Here is a 23113-nt window from a genome sequence, read left to right as displayed (position 1 = left end):
GTTAACACACCTATAACTTTGCAACTTCTCCATGAAAGTGCAGACTTCATTAGCTTACCTTAGGAACTTTCCTTTACAAATTTTATGCTGGAGGAAACAAAAATGAAGTAAACAAACAGAAACTTTCTAGGGCTCTAGGGGTATGTCCTTATTTGTAGATAATCTTATATAAATGTGCATGGAAACTTGGAAGCCCTAATGTCAAGTATATAAAGTAAGCAAAGTGAACTAATTAATGCAAGCCATTTGGAATGTACTCAGATCTCCCTGCTGACCCTGAACTCCTGGCCCTGGCTACCTGGGGATATTTACTGTCTGTCCTTTATTCCCTCTCCATCCTATCATGAGAAGCAGCCATGCAGGAAAGAAGCACTGTGGATAGCCTTCTGAAATGCATCCATGACATGCACATCTCACAGAATTCCGGTGTTAGTGATGATGATAACATTATTTCTTTTCAATCTAGTACAATCCAGCACAGTTTTAAGTACATGAGAGTAACAGCTAGGCAAGTCTGGGGCAGCCGAGCGATACCAACAGGGCCAAGACTAGGGACCAAGGGCCAATCCTACACATTCACAACTCTAAGACTGATGCCTCCTTAAAATTTTTTCTATTGTTTTAAAATACAAACAACTTGAAATCTACCATTTTTAAGCACACGTTTAGTGTCATTAAGGACATTCGCACTGTGGTACAGCCATCACCACTATCCATCTCCACAACGTTTTTCTTCCCAAGCTGAATTTCTGTGTCCCTTAAACAGAAACTCTCCATTTCACTGTTTTCGAAACCCAGCCCCTGGCAACCACTATTCTACTTTCTCTCTCTGTGAATTTGATGACTCTAAATACTTCATGTAAGTGGAATCATACAGTTTTGTCCTTTTGTGACTGGCTTATTTCACCTAACAAAATATCCTCAAGGTTCATGCCTGTTGTATATGTCAGGATTTCCTTCCTTTTAAAAAAGGTTTCAAAATATTCCATTGTGTGTGTATACCCGTAGCAGATTTTACTTATCTGTCCATCTTAAGGTGGACACTCGGGTTGCTTCCACATTTTAACTACTGTGAATAATGCCTCTATGAACATAGGGGTACTAATATCTCTGAGTCCTTACTTTCGGAGTGTGTACCCAGAAATGGAACTGCTGGGTCACATGGTAAGTCTAGGTTTAATTTTTGGAGGAACTGCCATACTGTTTAATAACATACTTTACGTTCCCACCATCAGTGCGCAAGGGTTCCAATTGGCCCACATCCTCTTCAACACTTGATAATATCTACGGTTTTTTTTTTTTTTGATAGAAGATATTGTAATGGGTATGAAATAGTACCTCATTGCAGTTTTGATTTGCATCTCCCCGATAATTAGTGACACTGAGTATCATATCATGTGTTTGCTGGTCATTTGTATATCTTCTCTAGAGAAATGTCTACTCGAGTCCTTTACCCATTTTTAATTGGATTGTTTTTGTTGTTGTTGTTGAGTTCTAGGAGTACTTTATATAGTCTGGATAATGATCCCTTATCAGATGTATGATTTGCAAATATTTTTTTCCCATTCTGTAAGTTGCCTTTTTATTTTGATTATGTAGTTTGATGCGCAGAGATGATCTCAAATTTTATGCCATCGATGTCTCTCTTGCTTCACCCTAGTCCTGGCCCTGATATTAGCCTTTCTCTCTTTTAACAAACCTTCAATAAACTTAAAGGCCTTTTTTTCTTTCTTTCTTTCTTTTTTTTTTTTTTTTTTTTTTTTTGTCTTTCTGTCTTTCTAGGGCCTCACCCGCAGCATGTGGAGGTTCCCAGGCTAGGAGTCTAGTAGGAGCTGTAGCCACCAGCCTAAGCCACAGCCACAGCAACGCCAGGTCCGAGCCACGTCTGCAACCTACACCACAGCTCACGGCAATGTTGGATCCTTAACCCACTGAGTGAGGCCAGGGATTGAACCCAAAACTTTATGGTTCCTAGTCAGATTCGTTTCCACTGCGCCATGACGGGAAGGCCCCTAAAGGTGTTTAAAACAACTAAGATCACACTTGGGTTCTGAAAGTTTAATTAAGCACAGAATTTTCTTCTTCTACCTGAACTCCTCTGACAACCCAGGCTATCCAAATATGAATGTTCTGAAGCATAACCTAGGCTATCCTAATTTTCACAAGCAAGGAAGAGCCTCAAAGAAAGATTGCTGAGGTAATATCCACTATGCCATCCCTCAGAAGAGAGAAGCTTTTAAACTCTACTAAACGATTACAATGTGCCAGGCATTGTTCTGTGTAATTTACATGTGCTAAATTAACTCCCTTAATCTTTATAATAGCCTTAAAAGGTGTATACTGTTTCCATCCTCACTTTATATACAAGGGCAGGGGAGAGAAAATAAATTGGTGAAGAACATGGCTAGTAGGTAGGAGAACTAGGATTTGAATCACAGAAGCCTGGTTCCACATTCTGTACTCTACCAACTATAAACTGCAGCTGATACATCATCTTCCCCATATTTAATTTTAAAAGTTATTTCAGACTTTGGCATCTTCCGGTGCAATTTGTTTCCAGCAAACTGCATTTTTAGGCTTCACTTAGACATTGTGGCTTCTCTCCTAGTATTTTTTTCCTTCTCTTGGCTTACAGAAATGACATATTCTATCTTCACATAAGCAGATCTGAGCCTCCTGTAGATCCATCCATTCCTACTTAATACTTTATCCATTACTACTTCCATGAGATGAAATCTAGGCCGACAATTAAACTCCAGACCTACTGTATCAGAGTAAATAATACTCAGTCTCTGCCCCTCCTACCCCAACAGGCCTGGAGAGCTAATGGAAAGCTACACTTAACTCTCAGGTACAGAAAAGCAAATCCTACTTGTCTGGCTGAGAGTGAGCAAATGGGTACCATCTTAGCAAGTTCAATGTCTCAGCAGGTTTTAACCCTCAGGAAAAGGAGTAATTCATGTTCTTATACATTGTGTTTGACTAATTATGTGTTCAGTGTTCTCCCATATTCTTTCACCATCACTGAATTTTAATGGATTAGGTAAAATAGCCAAAGCCCAGCACATGAAAGAGAATGTCTCACTGAATTGGTATATTTATCCATAAAATATTCACTTCTGTACGTTCGAGGAACACCTTACCTGTCAGAAACGTCCCCCGTGGCTTTTGTCCATCTGCCTGGACTCCAGCACCCAACAGATCTTAAAGAGACTGTCTGTCTTAATCATTGTGATTTGTCATTTTCTGCAGGGTTCTATGGATCTACTCTGAGACAGGTACATGGGTATATCCTGTGTTTGCCAAACTCAGCCCAGTGGGTCTAGCAGCCTTCTTCTTGCTCAGCTACATCCTTGGTGTCAGCATCTACCTACTTGGAGAGAAGCTTAACCACTGGAAATGGGGTCAGTTCATTTCTCTTTTGCCTACAGAAATACCTCTTCATTATGCTCTACTCCTCCTGGAAACAGGAGAATCTAGTCCAAAGGAGAAGGCAGTGATGTTTGATTCCTTTGTCCAAAGTAGGCAGCGTCTGGGGGAAGTCGGTACTTTCTCAAAGGATCCCATCAAATTACCTCCCTTTCTCTTCCAAACAATGCCTCGTTTAACTATACAACTAAAAACTTTCTTACTTAGAGAGCTTAGGATCCAGAGAGCAGTTCAATACCCCAGCAAGAAAAAATGGACTCAGGGCCTCCCTTAAGTGAGGACTTGAGGGGCACAAGCTGTTAAATGTCAAGAGCTCCTCTTTGGGAGTTCCCCTTGTGACTTAGCATGTTACGAACCTGACCAGCATCCATGAAGACGCAGGCAGGTTCGATCCCTGGCCTCACTCAGTGGGCTAAGGATCCAGTGTAGCTGTGAGATGTGGTATAGGTCTCAGACTCAGCTCAGATCTGGCATTGCTATGGCTGTGGTGCAGACCGGCAGCTGCAGCTCTGATTCGACCCCTAGCCTGTGAACTTCTACACACAACACGTGTGGCCCTAAAAAAAAAAAAAAAAAGATTTCCTCTTTGAAAGATGACCCTCTTAGCTCTTCCAACCTAAGCAGTGCCTTTCCCAATGTGTTTTCACCCCTCTCCCATTAGGCTGCTTCTCAATCTTGAGTAAAGTGTTTACTTGATAAAATCACACCATATACTAGAGACTGGAATTCTCACTTGGGGTTTTAGGCAATGTGAATATGTCAGTAAGCTAAGCTTTCTAATTATAGATGGGCAAACTATGTTGCTTCTTCATAAGAAAAAAAAATTTAATTTAGCTGATTTTAAAGTGGAAGATTTTTATTCTCCTCCCTGCTTTCCCTACCATCCCCACCCCCAGAATATTTTTTGTTGGAAAAGTAACCACCAAAACGTCAGGTTGCAAAATATCCATGACTTTTTTCTTACACAAGGAGAAGTGCAGGAACTCCACCCTGATTTTGCATATATGGAAGGCAAGAGTCACATACAGTCCCCCACATCACACGCCCACACTCCATTCTGTTCTATCAAAATAGAAGTGGCATCTTCCGCCCAATCTTTGAACTGGTGTGAAAACATAAGCCTGTGTATGCAAAAAAACGACAGTTTCAGAAGGTTCAGTACAAGAGTGTATAATTTCTGAGAGGAGACTGAGACCCTGGAAAAATAAGCATGCAACTTGGCTTTTTCACATATTTTCTACACTTGGAAAATTCAACTGGTTAAGAAAGCCTCAGAGGCAATATCCTCCTTGAAAGCAAACACTTAAAAATGGAATACTAAAAATTACTCAAAAAATCAGGATTCCAAATCACAGGAAATTATCCAGAAAAAAAAAATGTGTTGACATTTCAGATGTGCTGATATTGAATTCTAACTAGTTTTGGCTCCTTGAAGTTCTGGTTAGATTTCTGATGCCTTCCCCAAATCTATACTAAAAAGAAAAAAGAAAAAGAGGAAAAAACTAATCTATTTGAAATGCGGCAGATAGAAAATGTGCAGAAAAAACTAATTACTCAGAGCTTAGAGAACAATAACTTTTTAAACCAATTGTATTGAGTTCAATAATGATTAATTTTTAAATTGATATTCTATTGTGACTTTTAAACATCTATTGAATTTTTTAAAAATTCACTGTATTAATGTTATTAAAATCACCATTCTCAACACAAAGCTCTTTTTAATAAGCCTCATTGTTTAAGTGTATATCCAATTTCCCACAACAGTTAAGGTGCAATGAGCAAACAGGCTGGCATCAACATGTGGACCCTCATTTGCATCCTGCATATGTGAAGGTTCATGTGAGTTACAGACACCACCGTAAATGGCCACATGTCTCTCTCTTCTCTCTAAATCTTTAACTCCTTAAGAACAGAATGGGTACAAAGTTCTATAGTGCATCAGAACAGGATCATAGATATGTTAAATCTGGAACAGATCTTAATTATAAATGGTTACATAAATTAAAGGAGAAATTAAATCATTTAAAATTCCAATGGCAGTGAACACTTAAATCACCTACAACTAAACAGAGCTATCTATGTGAACACATTTTCTCATGTCCTATTCTGCTGAAAGCACTCTAAGGCTTCCCTCAATTTACATATGAGAATCCAAACCCTTGGAATGGCCCACAAGGGTCTTTGTGACTCAGGCCCTGCCCTGACTCTTGATCTCCTCTTTTAAATGTGTGCCCCAGTAGCACCAAACTACTTGTTTTCTCTACACATTGCTGTTGTTTCTTACCTCCACAGATTCTTCCACTTCTCCCAGTATTTGCCACTCATTCATTTCAACTCACTTCTAGGAAGTCTCCCCTGCTCTGCCCAGAGATTTATTTTTACATTAGACCCTGAGTTTCTTAAGGGGTAGAAGTGTGTCTTGTCCATCTTAGAATCCCCCACTTCCATTAGCTTACCCAATGGATCAATCAGTGCCAACAGGCCTCTTCTCTCTAGGTATTAAATAGGGACTTCATGCAAAGGTGTTCTGGAGACTGTGGTCAAGGAGTTGCTCTAATGTCTAGAGATTAAAGGGCTGGACAGGGAGTTTAAGGAACAGAGAAGGGTGATTGTACGGAATACTGATTAGAAAGCTGCTGAAAAAGAAATGAAAGGACAAGCAATTCAAAATTGGGAAGAGCATCAGAACAGGAATCAAGAAAATTATGGCACGTCCCTCATGTGACCACAAATCAACCATGTACCCTGTGTCAAGGCCCTTCAACTCCTCAGTGATAGGATAACTTCTAAGAAGGGCAAATGCACATCTCAGTTTGCCTAGGACAGTCCTGGTTAATGCCTGCTGTGCCAGTGTGAATAGTTTTACATTGTCTAGGACTGGACAACAAAATTGTGTGTGACCCTCTATCTCTGAGTCCTTCTCCAAGCTCTCTGTTCAGGATTTATGGAAACACTAATTAGCTACCTACTCTGTCCAAATGCAGGGCTAACTCTCTTTCTCACCTTTTCCCACAGCCTGAGCTCCCTTGGATGAGAGCAGAAATTCAAAGGAGTCCTTTAGTGATGCAGTGAGAGGCATCAGTTAGGAGGAAAGTTCCATGCCTGACTGCCCGAGTTCCCAGCTTAGACTTAACCACTTATAGTCTGAGACACTGGACATGGCACTCAATGCCTTTAGTTTCCAGTTTTCTCTTAGACATCATGGAGTCAATATTAGTACCTACCTCCTGACATTCTGGAGGACCATAAATGACTTGGGAACTGTCACCTGCCAACACAGGGCCTCACATATAGGGTTAGTCACTACTGCCATTAATTTCATTCTCTCCCAGCAAAAATCAATAACCTTCTTTTCTACATGCATATTCCAATCATCCCCTTCAACTTCATGCATAAATTACCAGTTTCCCAAGCAGAAGGTGATTAAAAGAAACGAATCCACCTAAATGAATGCAAATTGATGGAGGTGGTGCAGTTCCTGAAGAACTTACAGAAACAGAAGGTCAGGCTAATTGAGTCTAGAGTTAATTGGAATATCTGCTTCCGAAATCCTGAGCCACTGTGTGGTCTGGTTGGGAGCCAGCCAAGTACCAAGTGATCGAGACATTATCAGTCAATACCCAATTAATATGCAGGTATCTCTCCAGTGGTAGTACTCAAACTTGACTGCACATTACAAAATCACTGGAGGAATTTTAAGAATACTAATTCTTGGGCCCATCCTAGACAAATTAAATCTATCTATGAAAACAGGGACTCAGCATGGATATTTTTAAAAGCTTCCTAATTATTCTAATTTGCAATGAGTGTCAAAAACCCATCATAGAACAGCACTTCTCAAACTTATATGTGCCTGCAAATCTTGGTAAGATGAGGATCTTGTCAAAATACAGATTTTTCTCATTCGGTAGATCTAGATGACAGACTGAGATTCTGCCCTTCCAACATGTGCCCCAGAGACACTGATGCTGCTGGTCTGAGAACAAGGCCCTTTGTGCCACAGGACCCTGGACTCCTCCCAGTTTAGATAATTACGTCTACTAGCATCCTTGGCCAATGTGGTTTTCTCTCAGGTCAGCTGCTGGGTTGAGAAGGGTGTTGGGAAGGATGGTCATAGTGCCTGAATGTCTATCCAGTTTCCACCTCCTGTGTGTCACGTCAGTGGGTGAAAGTGAAGAGGAGATTGAGAAGGGCAGTAATAAGGAGTGATACTAGTAATCGAATGTAAACTCGGAAAGTGTGTGACATTTTCAAGGGGTACAGCGACTTGGCCCTATGCACCAGGAAGACAAATGCGACTGCGCCCTCAGGAAGATCCTGCTGGCCTTCAAGAATATGCTGTGGCTCAAAAAGCTCTCAAAGGTTCCAGTGGGCCACCCTGTCTGACCTGTCACCATTGCATTCTCTGACCTGAGCTAGCTTTTCTCTGTCATGAGACAGAGGGATTGACAAGCTCTGAGTCAATTATTGGGACCAGATGCCCATCAGAAAAGAGTCAGTTTCTAAATTTCAGGCAGAGTTAGGTGGAACAATGATTTCAAACAACGATGGAAGCGATGGGGGAAGCAGTCTCCGGTAAATCACTGCACACTTAGCTTACCACTTCTGAGCACCAAAGGCTACTCCAGGCAGATTATTTCTATCCTGAGGGAAGAAAGGGGCTATCAAAACAGGCCTACTTCTCTGCCACTTAAGTACTTAAGTTTCTTTTTTTTTTTTCTTGCTAAAATATAAGGATGCTGACACCAAGACACAAGTCCATCAGGAAGAGAAACCCAGCTCAAATATCAGACAATGAAAGGGGCTAAGTGTCTCCAGGCCCAAATGGAAGGCGTCTTATATGCAGGTATGCCCAGAGAGGCTTACCTGTGGCCCATGAACCCTTTTCTTACATTCACATGAAGGATATGTGCCAAGAGTCAGGCTATCCTTTGGCAGGGCCCAAGACCACAGATCCTTTTCCTCCTAAGGATAGTTTATAAGCTGAAACTTCTGATCTGGCCAAGTTACCTTGATAGTGCCTTGCAAAGAATGACATTAAAACATTCCTTTAATACTATTTCCTGTAGACTAGATTTGTTTTTCTGTTTGTTTGTTTGTTGCTTTTTAGGGCCACACCTGCAGCATACGAAGGTTCCCAGGCTAGGGGTTAAATCGGAGCTACAGCTGCTGACCTAAGCCACAGCCGCAGTAATGCAGGATCTGAGCTGTGTCCACGACCTAAACCATAGCTCATGGCAAGGCTGGATCCTTAACCCACTGAGCAAGGCCAGGGATTGAACCCACAACCTCATGGTTACTAGTCAGAGTCGTTCTGCTGTGCCACAATGGGAACTCCTAGACTAGATTTTTTTAAGGGAAATTTTATTACTGAAAGTTGCTTGAATGCCAGCTGGCCTTCCTCCTTGGTTTTATGCATGAAGAAATTTGTTACAATGTCTTTTTTATTTTGAATGTTGTCTCTGATCATTTCATAACAAAAAATCTTTTTATTTATTTGTTTTTTTTCTGCTGTACAACATGGGGACCAAGTTACACATACACGTATACATACTTTTTCCTCCCATTGTTGTGTCACGATGGTAAGTATCTAGACATAGTTCTCAATGCCTCACAGCAGGATCTCACTTTAAATCCATTCCAAGAGCAATATATTGCATCCCTTAACCCCAAGCTCCTGATCCCTCCCACTCCCTCCCTCCCTCTCCCCCTCCGGGCAGCCACAAGTCTATTCTCCAAGTCTATGATTTTCTTTTCTGTGGAAACATTCATTTGTGCTGTATATTAGATTCCAGCTATAAGTGATATCATATGGTATTTGTCTTTCTCTTTCTGACTTACTTCACTCAGTGTGAGAGTCTCTAGTTCTATCCATGTTGCTGCAAATGGCATTATTTCGTTCTTTTTCATAGCTGAGTAGTATTCCATTGTGTATATATACCACATCTTCCTAATCCAATCATCTGCCATGGACATTTGGGTTGTTTCCATGTCTTGGCTATTGTGAATAGTGCTGCAATGAACATGCGAGTGCATGTATCTTTTTTAAAGGAAAGTTTTGTCCAGATATATGCCCAAGAGTGGGACTGCTGGGTCATATGGTAGTTCTGTGTATAGATTTCTAAAGTACCTCCATACTGTTCTCCATAGTGGCTTTATTCAATATAGTTTGGGAAGTCCTAGCCACAGCAATTAGACAAACAAAAGAAATAAAAGGCATCCAAATAGGAAGAGAAGAGATAAAACTGTCACTGTATGCAGATGACATGATACTATACATAAAAAAACCCTAAGGACTCAACCCAAAAACTATTTGAACTGATTAACAAATTCAGCAAAGTAGCAGGACATAAGATTAACATTCAGAAATCAGTCACATTTCTGTATACTATCAATGAAATATTAGAAAAGGAATACAGAAATACAATACCTTTTAAAATTGTACCCCAAAAAATCAAATACCTGGGAATACACCTGACCAAGGAGGTAAAGGACTTACATGCCAAGAACTATAAAACATTAATCAAGGAAATTAAAGAAGACATAAAGAAATGGAAAGATATTCCATCTTCATGGATTGGAACAATCAATATTGTAAAAATGGCCATACTACCCAAAGCGATTTACAGATTCAATGCAATCCCTATCAATTTACCTATGACATTTTTCACAGAACTAGAACAAACAATCCAAAAATTTATATGGAACCACAAAAGACCCAGAATCGCCAAAGTAATCCTGAGAAACAAAAACGAAGCAGGAGGCATAACTCTTTCAGACTTCAAGCAATACTACTAAGCCAGTCATCAAAACAGGGTGGTACTGGTACCATAACAAAAAAATCTTACCATGAGTTGACTCCACCTGTATTTATAAAGCAAGATTCCACTGGAAAGCATTTAGTCAATAAGAAAAACAATAAGGAAAAAAAATCTCCTTTTTGCATTTCTTGTCTTCATCTCCCTAAGCTCAAAGAATGTCCACTCAAGATTACTACTCCTCCCTCTTCCTCAGCTTCTTTCCCCACCAGGGATTCTCCAGCCAGCCCTCAATTCCATCTCCTCCTCCTACTTATGCACTGTGACTTCTATTCATTAATGTTCAAATCCTTCTTATACCTCATATTCTCCCAACAATCTGCCTTCTCATGTTTTTCCAAATCAAGCCTCTAAAACTAGGCAAACGTTCTTCAATTTTTCAGTTCAAAGTCTAGCAGGAGTTTTTGTGATTACAGATACATAGGTGTAAATATTTCTCTGAATAGTATGCTTTTCCTTATCCCATATTCTAATTATTGGACTAATAAGGTATATAACTACATATGGCATCTGTAGTGATATTGATTAAAAGAATGGGTTCCCTTACCATGCCAGCAGAAAACCTTTCCCTATTGCACAAGATAAACATTAAATGTTTGGCCTAAAATATCTCTACTCCTTGGTACTAACAGGGGATAAAGAAAAGACTAAAACAATTCAGAGTGGGAGGATATCAAAATGATAGAGTAGGAGGATGCTGGGCTCATCTTCTCTCCTGAACACATCAAAATTACCACTACACATAGAGCAACTCTCACTGAAACTGACCCAGGGACTAGAAGAATGACTATTCTATAACCAAGGCTATAAAGAAAGATCCACACAGATCTGGGTGGGAATGTAGAATAAGTGATCTGGTCAGGACCAGCAACCCTACTGGGGAACACAAAGAAGGAGGGGACTATCACAGGCTACGGATCCTCAAGCCACATACTAAGTACCTCAGCCCTGGGGTCCAATATGTGGAAGATAAGCCCGCTTGGCTGGTCTGAAAACAGGTATGGTTTGCTGAGGGTTATATGAAACTGAGACTCCACTCTTACATGCACAGATCTATTTACTTCTAATCACAGCACAGAGGTGGCTGATTGAAAACTGCTTGGGGACCACCCCAGTGTGCCCTCCAGCTTGCACCAGGCCCAGCTCCAGTCCCTCTTTACCTGGCACTGCTCTCCATTAAAGGAGAGGCTGTCATTGCCAATGACAGGATGCACATTTGGAGGGAACACAGCCAGCTTGGACCCTGGCCCTGCCTCTGACAGGGTGGAGGCAGTCATTACCAGCTCATGAATCTTTGCTCACCCTCCAGAGGGAGAGTGCCATCACTGTAGTGCACATCCCTGGGCACATTTGGGGCGGGGGGGGGGGGGGCAACTCAGAAACATGGTACCAATCCCTCCAGCCCCACACCAGACTCGAACCACAGGTACAAATGGGGAAAAAGTGAAACCAGCACAGAGGTGAAGGCTCAGGTTTTGACCTTTTCCCAAGCCAAAATGGAGACTGCTATATCATACCCAGGAGAAACCCAGATCCCTCAAGGTTCCTGCTCCAGCCCCTCTGCCTCTGACCCCACCACCAACAGAGCAGTGACAGTCACTGAGCACAGTAAAAGTGCTGATGTGCAGCTGGCTATGGCTCTAGCTCCGTCAACTCCCATGACGGCAGTGACTGCCAGCACACCCTGGGGAAAGATGCAGACCATGCTCACTTCAAATGCAGCTCTCCCATCAAAGCCACCAAGCTCACAGAGAATGCATAGGAATGCTTCCATCAAGGACAGGACAATAATACCAGGATAGTAACTGTTTCAGCTGATTTCATACAAAGAAAGTTAAAAAAGTAGGAAGACAGGGAAATATATTTCAAATGAAACAAGAAAAAAACACCTGAAAAATTGCTGATGAAACAGAGATAATTTATCTGATAGAGTTCAAAGCATACTAGAACACAGTGAGAATTTCAACAAAACTAGAAAACATAGGAATGAACCAGTCAAAGCTGAAGAACACAAAAACTGAAATGAAAAATACACTAGAGGACATTAACATCATATTAGGTGATACAAAACAAAGCATAAGCATTCTGGAAGATAGAATAATGGAAGTCATCCAATCAAAAGAGCAAAAAGGAAAACAAATTTTTAAAAATGAGAGTAGCTTATATGCGACCTCTGGAACAATAAGCATACTAACATTCACATTATATAAGGCTCCCAGAAGGAGAGAGAGAAAGAAAACAGTAGAAATTTTTATAAAATTATAGCTGAAAACTTCCCAGACCTGAAGAAGAAAACATATATTCAGGTTCAAGAACCACAGAGAGTTCCAAACAAGGTTAAACTCAGAGAGTGACACACCAAAACATATCATAATTTAAATGGCAGAAGTTAGAGAATTCTAAAGGCAGCAAGAGAAAAACAAAGGGTCACATACAAAGTAATACTCATAAAGCTATCAATTAATTTCTCGTCAGAAACTTTGCAGGCCACAGGGGGTGGCATGATATAGGTAAAATGCTGAAAGGAAAAACCTTAGGGAATTCCAACCTAGGATACTCCTCCTAGCAAGGTTATCATTCAGAATTGGAGAGATAAAAAGTTTCTCAGACAAGTAAAAACTAAGAGTTCATATACTAAACCAATCTTACAAGAAGTGTTAAAGGGTCTTCTTTATGAAACTGACGCACTGCCTACTGCACTAAGGAGGCAGATTAAAGGGTCTTCTTTAAATGAAAAAAAAAAGCTAAAATAAATAAGAAATTATGGGAGGAGGAAAATTTCACTAGTAAAGGAATAAAAACAGTAAAAGTTATGGACCAACCACTGAAATAAGCTAGTATGAATGTTAAAAGACAAAAAATGTAAAATCAACTATAACTACAAAGCATAGACATAAAAGTGTAAAATATGACATCAAAAACACAAAATGGAGAGTTTCTACTGTGGCACTGTGGATTAATGATCTAGCTTATCTTTATGGCATTGCCAGTTTGATCCCTGACCCAGTGTGGTGGGTTAAGGATCCAGCATTGCTGCAGCTGTGGCATAGGTCACAGATGCAGCTCAGAATCAGTTACTGGCCCAGGAACTCCCATATGCTGGGGATGCATCCAAAAAAAGCAAAAACAAAACAAAAAGAAACAAATAAAAAACAACCACAAAATGGGGGAGAGTAAAAGATGTAGAACTTCTTTTAGAGTGTGTTTGAACTAAAATGACTATCAGTTTTTAAAAAGTAGATACTAAGTCAACAAATATGGGCTACATGGTAACCACAAGTTAAAAAACTGCTAGAGAGAAAGGAACATAAACTTTAAAGAAAATAATCAAACCATAGGGGAAGAGAACAAAAGAAGAAGAAAATAGCAGAGAACTACCAAAACAACCTGAAAAACAAACAGCAAAATGGCAATAAGTACGTATCTATCAATAATCACTTTAAATAAAAATGCACTAAATGCTCCAATTAAGACACATAGGGTGGCTGATTGGATGAGAAAATAAGACCCATCTACCTCCCTACAAGAGACTTCAGAGCTAAGAACATACTCAGACTGAATGTTAAGGGATGGAAAAAGATATTCCATGCAAGTGGAAATGAAAAGAAAACCAGGGTAGCAATACGCATATCAGACAAAGTAGACTTTAAAACAAACTCTACAATAAAAGGCAAAGAGCGTTATGTAATGATAAAGAGATATACAAGAAGAGTACATAACGTTTGTAAACATACATCCATGTAATATAGAAGCACCAAAATTTATAAAGCAAATATTAACAGACATGAAGGGAGAATCTGACAGTAATACAATAATAGTAGAAGACTTTAACTCCCCATGTATTTCAATGGACAGATCATCCAGAAAGAAAACCAATGAGGAAAAAGAGGATTTAACTGACACATTAAAGCAGGTGGACTTAATAGATAACTACAGGATATTCCCTCCAAAAAAAAAGCAGAATTACACATTCTTTTTAGGTCCACCTGGAAAGTTCTCCAGGATAGATCACAGGCTATGCCACAAACTAGTCTCAACAAATTTCATGGGATTTCTGACCAGAGAAGTATGAAACCAGAAATTAACCACAGGGAAAAAAAATAGAAAAACAAAAACACATGGAGACTAAACAACATGCTACTGAAAAACCAAGGGATCAATGAAGAAATTAAAGAGGAAATAAGAGAGTATTTGAGACAAATTAAAATAAAAAAATAACTTTTCTTTCAAAATCTATGGGACACAGCAAAACCAGTTCTAAGAGGGAAGTTAAAAGTGATACTAGCATACCTTAAGAAACAAAGCAAAACAAAACAAAACAAAACAAAAAACTCAAATAAACAACCTAACCTATCATCTTAAGGGATAAGAAAAAGAATAGTTAAAAGTCAGCAGAAGGAAGGAAATAATAAATATCAAAGTGAAAATAAATAAAATAGAAACCAACAAAAACCCCAGAAAATATCAATGAAACCAAGAACTGTTTTTTTTAAAAGATAAACAAAATTGATAAACTTTTTAGCCAGGCTCATCAAGAAAAAAAAGAAAGGACCCAAATAAAATAATAAATGAAAGAAAAAAAAACCTATATCACAGAGAAAGAAAAAATCATAAATTACTACAGCTATATGCTGACAAATGTAGATGACAATTATATGGACAATGTAAAACAAATGGATAAATTCCTAGAAACATACAATCTCCCAAGACTAAGTCAGGAAGAAACAAATCATCTGAATAGACCAATTACTAATATTGAAATTGAGTTAATAATCAAAATATTCCCAACAAACAAAAGTCCAGGACTGGACAACTTCATAGAAGAATTCTGCCAAACATACAGAGAAGAGTTAATATTCAACTGACTCAAACTATTCCAAAAAACTGAATAGAACACTCCCAAATTCATCCTATGAGGTTACCATTATCCTGATACCAAAGCCAGACAAAGATACTACCAAAAAAAGAAAATTATAGCCCAATGTTCCTAATGGATATATATGCAAAAATTCTCATCAAAATATTAGTGAACTGAATTAAAAAATGTATAAAAAAGATCATATACCATATTCAAGTTGAACTTATTCCAGGGATGCAAGGTTGATTCAATATCTGCAAATCAATCAATGTGATAAATCACAATAATAAAATGAGGGATTAAAAATCACATGATAATCTCCATAGATGCAAAAAAAAAAAAAAGCTTCTGACAAAATTCAACATGCATTCACAATAAAAACTCTCAACAAAGTTGGTACAGGGGGACTATCTCAATATAATAAAGGCTATTTTTGACAAACCTACAGCTAACATCATATTCAATAACGAAAAACTGGAAGTTTTTCCTCTACAATCATGAACAAAACAAGGATGCCTCTTCTCACCATTTCTATTTAACATAGTATTGGAAGTCCTAGCCATAGCAATCAGACAAGAAGAAGTAAAAGGCATTCGAATTGGAAAAGAAGTAAAACTGTCACTATTTGAAGATGACACAATACTATATATATATATATATATATATATATATATATATATATATAACCCTGAAGTCTCCACCAAAAAAGCTATTAGAACTAATAAATAAATTCATGATACAAGATTAATACAGAAATCTGTTGATTTTTTATACATTAATAATGAACTATGAGAAAGAGAAAGCAATGAAGTATCCAATTTATGATCTCATCAAAAATAATAAAATATCTAGGAATAAACTTAACCAAGGAAGTGAAAGGCCTATACTCTGAAAACCAAGGCACTGAAAAAAGGAAACTGAAGCTGATACTATTAAATGGAAAAATGTTCCATGTCTATGGGGAAGAATTAATATTCTTAAAATGTCCATACTGCCCAAAGCAATCTACAGATTCAATACAATCCCTATCAAAATGCTTGTGACATTTGTCACATAACTATAACAAAATAATCTTAAATTTGTATAGAATAACAAAATATCTGGAATGGCCAAAGCAATTCTGAAAGAAAAGTACAAATCTGGAGGTATCAAGCTCCCTGAATTCAGACTATACTACAAGCCTACCATCATCAAAACAGTATGATACTGCCACAAAAACAGACACATCAGTCAATGGAACAGAATAGAGAGCCCAGAAATAAAGCCATGCCCATATGTCCAATTAATCTACGACAAAGGAGACAAAAATATACAATGAGGAAAAGATACTCTCTTTAGTAAGTGGTTGAGAAAACTGGACAGGTACATGTAAAAGAATAAAATTAGAACATTTTCTCACCCCATATAGAAAAATAAACTCAAAATGGATTAAAGACCTAAATGTAAGACCAAAAACAAGTTTTACTCCCAGAAGAAAACATAGGCAGTATATTCTTTGATATGAAGCTTAAAAATAATTTTTTTGGATTTGTCTCCTCAGGCAAGGGAAACAAAAGCAAAAATAAATGAGACTACATCAAATTAAAAGTTTTTGTACAGTGAAGAAAACAAAGAGAAACATGAAAAGATAACCTACTGAACAGAAGATATTTACATATGTCTGATAAGGGGTTACTGTCCAAAAATACATAAAGAGCTCATATGACTCAATATAAAAATATTCAATTAAAAGATGAGCAAAAGACTTGAACAGCATTTTTTTTTTTTTTTTACAAAGAAGACATACAGATGGCCAACTGGCACATGAAAAGATATCCACTTTACCAATCATCAGGGAAATGCCAATCAAAACCATAGTGAGAGGAGTTCCCACTGTGGCACAATGGAAATGAATTCAACTAGTATCCATGAGGATGTGGATTTGATCCCTGGCCTCACTCAGTGGGTCCAGGATCCAGCGTTGCCATGAACTGCGGTGTGGGTTGCAGATGCAGCTCAGATCCCATGTTGCTGTGGCTGTGGTGTAGGCCAGCAGCTGTAGCTCCAATTTGACCCCTAGCCCGGGAACTTCCATAACTTTCATATACTGTGGGTGCGATCCTAAAAAAGCAAAAAGCAAAACAAAACAAAGTCCATAGTGAGGTATCACCTCACACTTGTTAGAAAAGCTATTGCAAAAAGACAACCAATAACAAAGGTTGGCAAGGATGTGTAGAAAAGGGAAAATTAGTACACACTGGAGGTAATGTAATTTGATTTCTCAAAAATTAAAAATAGGACTAACGTATTACATAGCAATTCCACTCCTGGTATATATACGAAAAAAAAAAAAAAACCCCACTAATTTAGGAAGATTTATGCACCCGAATATTTACAGCAGAATTAAGCTTTAAAAAGCCACGATATGGAAGGGACCTTAGTGTCCATCAGCGGATAAATGGATAAAGATGATATTAATTAGCCATTAAAAGGAGTGAAATTTTGCCATTTACAACACCATGGCTGGACCTGATGAGTGAAGTCAGACAGAGAAAGACAAATACTATATGTTTTCACTTACATGTGGCATTTAAAAATTAAACAAACAAATGAATATAAAAAACAGAAAAAGACTCATAGAAAACTCATACAGAAAACAAATTAATGGTTACAAATTGGGAGAGGGACGGAGGAGGGGCAAGACAGGAGAAAGGGATTAATAGCTACAAATTAATAAGTATAAAATAAATAATATACCTTTGTGTACACAGCGCACAAGGAATACAGCTCATACTTCATAATAATTTTGAATGGATTATAATCTATAAAAATACTGAATCACTATGCTGTACACCTGAAATTAATATAACATTTTAATTAAATCTACTTTAACAAAATAAAAGAAACAAAAGAAATCAGGGTGAACCTAAGTGCTTAACCATCAATTAGGAGGTGCTCCACTGGGTAAAATTCCCCTCACTGAGGAAAGGAGTGGTAGCAAGCAACATTATTTCCCAATCAGCTTGAAATCCATTTTGTAAGCTTTGTTTCGATAATATGATCTATTATTGTAATATAATAATCTATGATCACATATTATAATCTATGATCACTTATTTCCAGCCATGTTTCTGTGGAAACATGTTCAAAAATAAATTCTGAAGACTCAAAGAAGCCTAGAGACTGCTCAGTCCGATGAGAATTCAGGACTAAGGATCCATCCCCACCTGTTAGAAACAAAAGGAAAAATACAATTTCTGTGATATTCACACTGTAAGTCTCTATAGAATGAAATAACTATTGGAGCTCCACACAGACAAATTTTGGGACAGTGCTTTCTCTAGCACACAGATGGGCATGTGGGAAGTTCTTGGTGCTCCACCTAGCTATGTGCTGGACATGGCAGGCTTGGATCCAATGGAAGGAGCCACCTGCTCTCCTCCCCCAGAGGAACTTCCCACCACCACTTTGCTACTGCTTCTGCTTTTCTCTCCAAGCCATTATTTTCTGTTGTGTTTCTAAACTGGAGAAGAAATCTCCAATCCTTGGCACTTGGGGTTGAAGAAGTGAGGTTCTAAACAAAGTTAAGACTCAAAGAGCTCAGGATTAGTAACAACATAGATAAACAAAGTCAGAGTGACTACAGGGGAACAACTTTGAGAAGTTTATACTGACCAAGCTCTGGAATACAAGGGAATTGTGCTATTTACCTGAAAAGTGATTTTCAAAAGGTTCTAAGTGTATACTGCAGAAAAGAGAAGATACTATGTTTGTACTTACAGACCTAATGTAGAGAAGACCTAACTGTGGAAAGGAGTGGAAGCACAAATGAAAAAACATGAAGCATATAAGCTGAATAAATCAGCAAGACTTCACTGGAGTGACGGATGTAGTGTAGATTCATGAGGAATAGCAGAAGAAAGGAGAGGATTGTGCTTTAAAATGCTCAGAGGATTTCCTGTGTGGCTCAGCAGGTTAAGGATCCAGTGTTATTACTGCTGTGGCATGGATTTGACCCCTGGCCGGGAACTTTCACATGCTGTAGGTGTGGCCAAAAATTAAAAAAAGAAAGAAAAAGAATGTTGAGAGACATGAATACAAGGGTCGCCATGAGAACTCTGATTAGGAGCTGGCTGTCCTAGAAAATCAGTGTGATGAGGGGCCAAAGTAGAACTTCATCAGTCACTCAAGCCTCTGAGAAACAAAGTTCCAGCAAAATAAAATTGGAAGATACTTGAAGTTTACTGTTAAGGATATAACTGACCAAGAGGGAAGGGTGTGAAGGATAAAGCATAGAATTGGGAGCATGAGGTTGTTATGGTAATACTGAGCTAGAGCTAACAGGGCTTTAACTTCCAGAACGGGTAAGAAGAGGCTGAGCTGAAAAAAGAAGACTGCATTTGGCAACAGAGAAGAAGGATAATGAGTTAATGAAGTTTTAGAAGTTTCAAAGCTTATGCAAAGATTATGATCATTAAATATGGAGGTACCAATTATCAGCTAAATGGAAGTCATTCTAGAAATCTAATGCTATAATTTAAGTAGGAAAAAACCCCTCTAATAAGCTTACTAAAAACTAATCAATATGCCAGTACTTCTCCACCCAGGTCAATAAACTGATTGGGTGAGAGGTCACAGAATGGCCCCTAATTAGGTGACTATCCACTCTTCTGCTTCCTTTCTCATTTGATATAGCCTCTTCATCTCTATCAGCAAAGTCTTAAAGTTTGTTCAAAGACTGTGTGCAGCCTACAAATACATGGCCAAAAGCAACAGTGATCAGTGGTTCACATGAGATATTCACAGCTGCATGATGCAAACTGCACCATTGGTCAGCTGGCCAGCTGTGAGCCAAGCATCAGATGGGATAGCAGAGGTGTCCCTTTTTGCCCTTGTGGCAGTGTTGGTGGCTTTTCAGAACTCCTTAAGCATCATGCCCTGGGAAAAGTTTCAACTTTCCAGTGTCCCATGTTAGGGTGAATGTCTACCCACACAAGAATGAACACCCATTAGGGAAACCCTGAAGGCTGAGGCCTCTTTCTGTTCTTGTCTGTGCAGGTGACATGATGCAGCAGAGGAAGAAGAGGAAGTGATTAGATGCTTTTCCAAGAACTAAGAAGGAAGAAAACACAAGAGTTTTTTTCATTTTTTTTTTCCCCCCTGGTGAGGGGACATGGTGGTGCAACATAGAAAGGCAGTAAGGACAGGGTATGATATTTAAATAAATAAGAAGGTTATGAAGGTAGCTTAATTTGAAGACTCCTGATTTTTTGAAACTTTTCCTGGACACACCCAAAACAACTCCAACTGTCTCAGAATTTATTACCTCTGTCTGACTTCTGCGGAGGATGGTCTGTGGTCAACATGTGGCTAAAGACCAAAGGAACTCATGTATATGCAGTGTTAGAGAATGTTTAGAGAGAAAAAGGGACTTAGGATCATTCAAACTCTTCACTTTCCAGAGGAGGATGCTGAGGACCTAGATGAGAAGTTACCTGCATGAGACCAAAGAGTTTGTATCAGAACTAAGACAACAGCTTTTGTCTCCCAGATTTTCTAACTCCCAGTCCTGTGCCATTTTTTTAATAATCCTAATTTTCCCAAAAAGAAGCACTTTCATAAGCTAGTTATTTTCATGGATTTCTCATCTTTTTTTTCTCAATCTAGATAGAAATGTAGGGTGGTGGCTGTTTCTGACGATGTCTAATATAATAGCAAATTAATTGGGGCAAAAATATTGAGAAATATGTTTCTCTTATAAGCAAGCATTTGGGGCAGGTAAACACTGAATATAGGGACATTGTCAAAATCTTTTCCATGAACATTAATTCATCAAATAAATGTACATTTCACTTGGGGAATAATCTGGATGGCAAATGATAATGACTGTGAGGACTGCTAAGACTGCTTTGGTACAAAGCTCTTTGCTAAATTAGTTCACGGTGTAACAAAGCTGATTGTCAGGTGATTAACAAGTGCATTCATAAATCCTGCTTTGATTTTCCCAGAGGATTTTTCTGGGTCTTTATTTACAGACACATTTTGTAAAGAATACAAATGACTAGTGGTAGGTAAACACCACCAAGTCTGTTGATGTGTCAATAGGCCCATGTAGGTTGTATGTGGATACCAGAGTAAATTGTACTTGGGCTTCCCAATTGAACATTACACAAGATAAATACACTGACACCCAGGGCAGTCTTGAAGGGTTAGGGAAGGGAGCAGAATATCCCAATGGGGTGGGCGGTCCAAGGGCCCACTACGACAGGCACCAAGAAACCCACTCAATCTCTACTCCTCTTCTAGGGTTACACAAATATGAGCCTTAAGTCTTTCTGAATTAAGCTGGGAACACCATCTCTTTTCCCACACCTGCTACTTCTTGATTGCTCCAAGCACCTGGTCTCAGCAGGAGCCCAGGAGTAGTTATCACACGGTGGAAATTCTCCAAATGTGAAGCCCTCAGGGGATCACTCAAATTTTTCCACACCCCAAAGATGACTCAGGCTGCATACTTCTCAGAGTCATAGTAAGCCCTTGGCTGGGATGAGCCTGCATATTTCTATTTGTGGCTTCAGTGACCAAATTAAACCCTGATTGCTGCATGACTGGCCACTGTGCAAGATCTACTCCAACACCACAAACACCTCAGAACCACTTCCCATTGAGCACATAAATAAGCACGCAGTGCTTCCTTGGTGCTGCTATAGCTTAAGAAAGGAGAAGCAAAACAAACAAACAAACAAAAAAAAAAACACCTGTAATGAACACTGATTAAACATACATTAAAAGGAAAACAGTATTAGCTGCCTGTGTAAGTCTGTTAAGTCCTCAGTAGTTAGAAAATAGCAAAAGTACAAACCAAATTATGAGAAAACCAACAATATTTGTACAGTGTCATGTAATTTAGAGCCACTCTCATCTCAATGACCTCATTTTATCTCCACAAAAGTCTTTTAAGTAGAAAATGTATTACATCCTCATTTTACAAATAGGCAAACTGAATTTCTGGTACTAGTGTGCTATTAAATGTTTAAAATCCAACTATCTGGAAAAAAGAAAATTTTAAGTTCCTGATTTATAATGTTTGCCCACTGCCATGGTATAAACACTCCAACATGCACTTTTTCAAGCTGCCAACATGTCCCTGGATGCAAAGTTAGGAAGAAAGACCGAGAATCACTGAATCCTCATAAGCCTGTTATGAGCCCACTCCAGCAAAACCCTGGAGTTCAGAGGAAGGGAAATGACTGATCCAGGGTCACACAGATGGTTGATTCCTGAGCCCACCTTCCTTTCTCTTTATTAGAGAACAAGGCAGGAACTGAACATCTGAAATACTTTATTTAAAAAAGCAAAAATATAGGTACAAGGCTGGACAAAAGAAGGGGTCAGGAGGCCTCAACTTGGTGGAAACTCTCACCTATACAGGCAGGGGGAGGAGCTACACTACTGCTGCATGGACTGGTCCATACCTGTAGTTATGTTCTGAAGATGCTATCTCACATGTGACACCAATTGTGAATCTGGAGAGAAGACTTACCTTGTTTGCCTAAACAGTACATTAGCCCCAGCCTCCCTGCAAATGGGTCATACATTTCTCAAGCTATTTTCAGCTCCTCTGCACCTACTCACTTGCAATACTTGTCATAACAGGAAATCAGTTTCATATACTGTAATCCCCAAGCACGTTGCACCTGCACACAGGGAACGTGGGGTGGGGGTGGCGAGGAAAGAGTGGGTAGGCTGGGCCTCCCAGAAGGCTGCCTGGACGAGCCCTGAACCCATCCCAAGTCTGGGTATCCCCACTCCAAGGGCACAAGTGTCAGAAATCAGAATCCACATCCAGACATTATTTCCCATTCTCATGCAGTTGGTAGTTCATTTTTTTTTTTTAATAAAGCATTTGAGTAGGCAGTAAAGCCAGTCAGAACTGTTTATTTATAGCTGTGGATTTTCAATGCTGTATAAATTAGAAATCATTGCTGAATGAGGCCTGCGCCCACTCACACGCAGGGCCGCTATCTGT

At 39.0% G+C, this 23113-nt stretch overlaps 1 protein-coding gene and 1 long non-coding RNA gene across 4 annotated transcripts in view; one reads left to right on the top strand and one right to left on the bottom strand.

Moving 5' to 3' along the window:
* ADTRP (androgen dependent TFPI regulating protein) overlaps positions 1–21093 on the top strand; it is a 70282-nt gene extending 49189 nt beyond the window's left edge. For 2 of the 3 annotated variants that reach the window (XM_021100192.2, XM_021100190.2), the window contains 2 exons: positions 3253–3404; positions 20143–21093. In XM_021100192.2, the coding sequence (XP_020955851.1) occupies positions 3253–3404; positions 20143–20177 (187 nt within the window). In that variant the 3' untranslated portion in view covers positions 20178–21093. Of the gene's footprint in view, positions 1–3252; positions 3405–8164; positions 8489–20142 lie in introns of those variants that run through there. The other variant, XM_084967412.1, reaches the window with a different exon arrangement.
* The window catches only part of LOC146401174 (uncharacterized), a 1049691-nt gene that overhangs the window by 579173 nt on the left and 447405 nt on the right, over positions 1–23113 (bottom strand). The gene's annotated exons all lie outside the window — the stretch shown is intronic.

Source organism: Sus scrofa, chromosome 7 (assembly GCF_054392235.1).
Source record: "Sus scrofa isolate SSC_HxYL_T2T_F1_AM1 chromosome 7, Sscrofa_HxYL_maternal_Yorkshire_Landrace_v2.0, whole genome shotgun sequence".
Taxonomy (NCBI): domain Eukaryota; kingdom Metazoa; phylum Chordata; class Mammalia; order Artiodactyla; family Suidae; genus Sus; species Sus scrofa.
The sequence above is the reverse complement of the archived record's forward strand: the minus strand, read 5'-3'. Positions and strand labels throughout refer to the sequence as shown.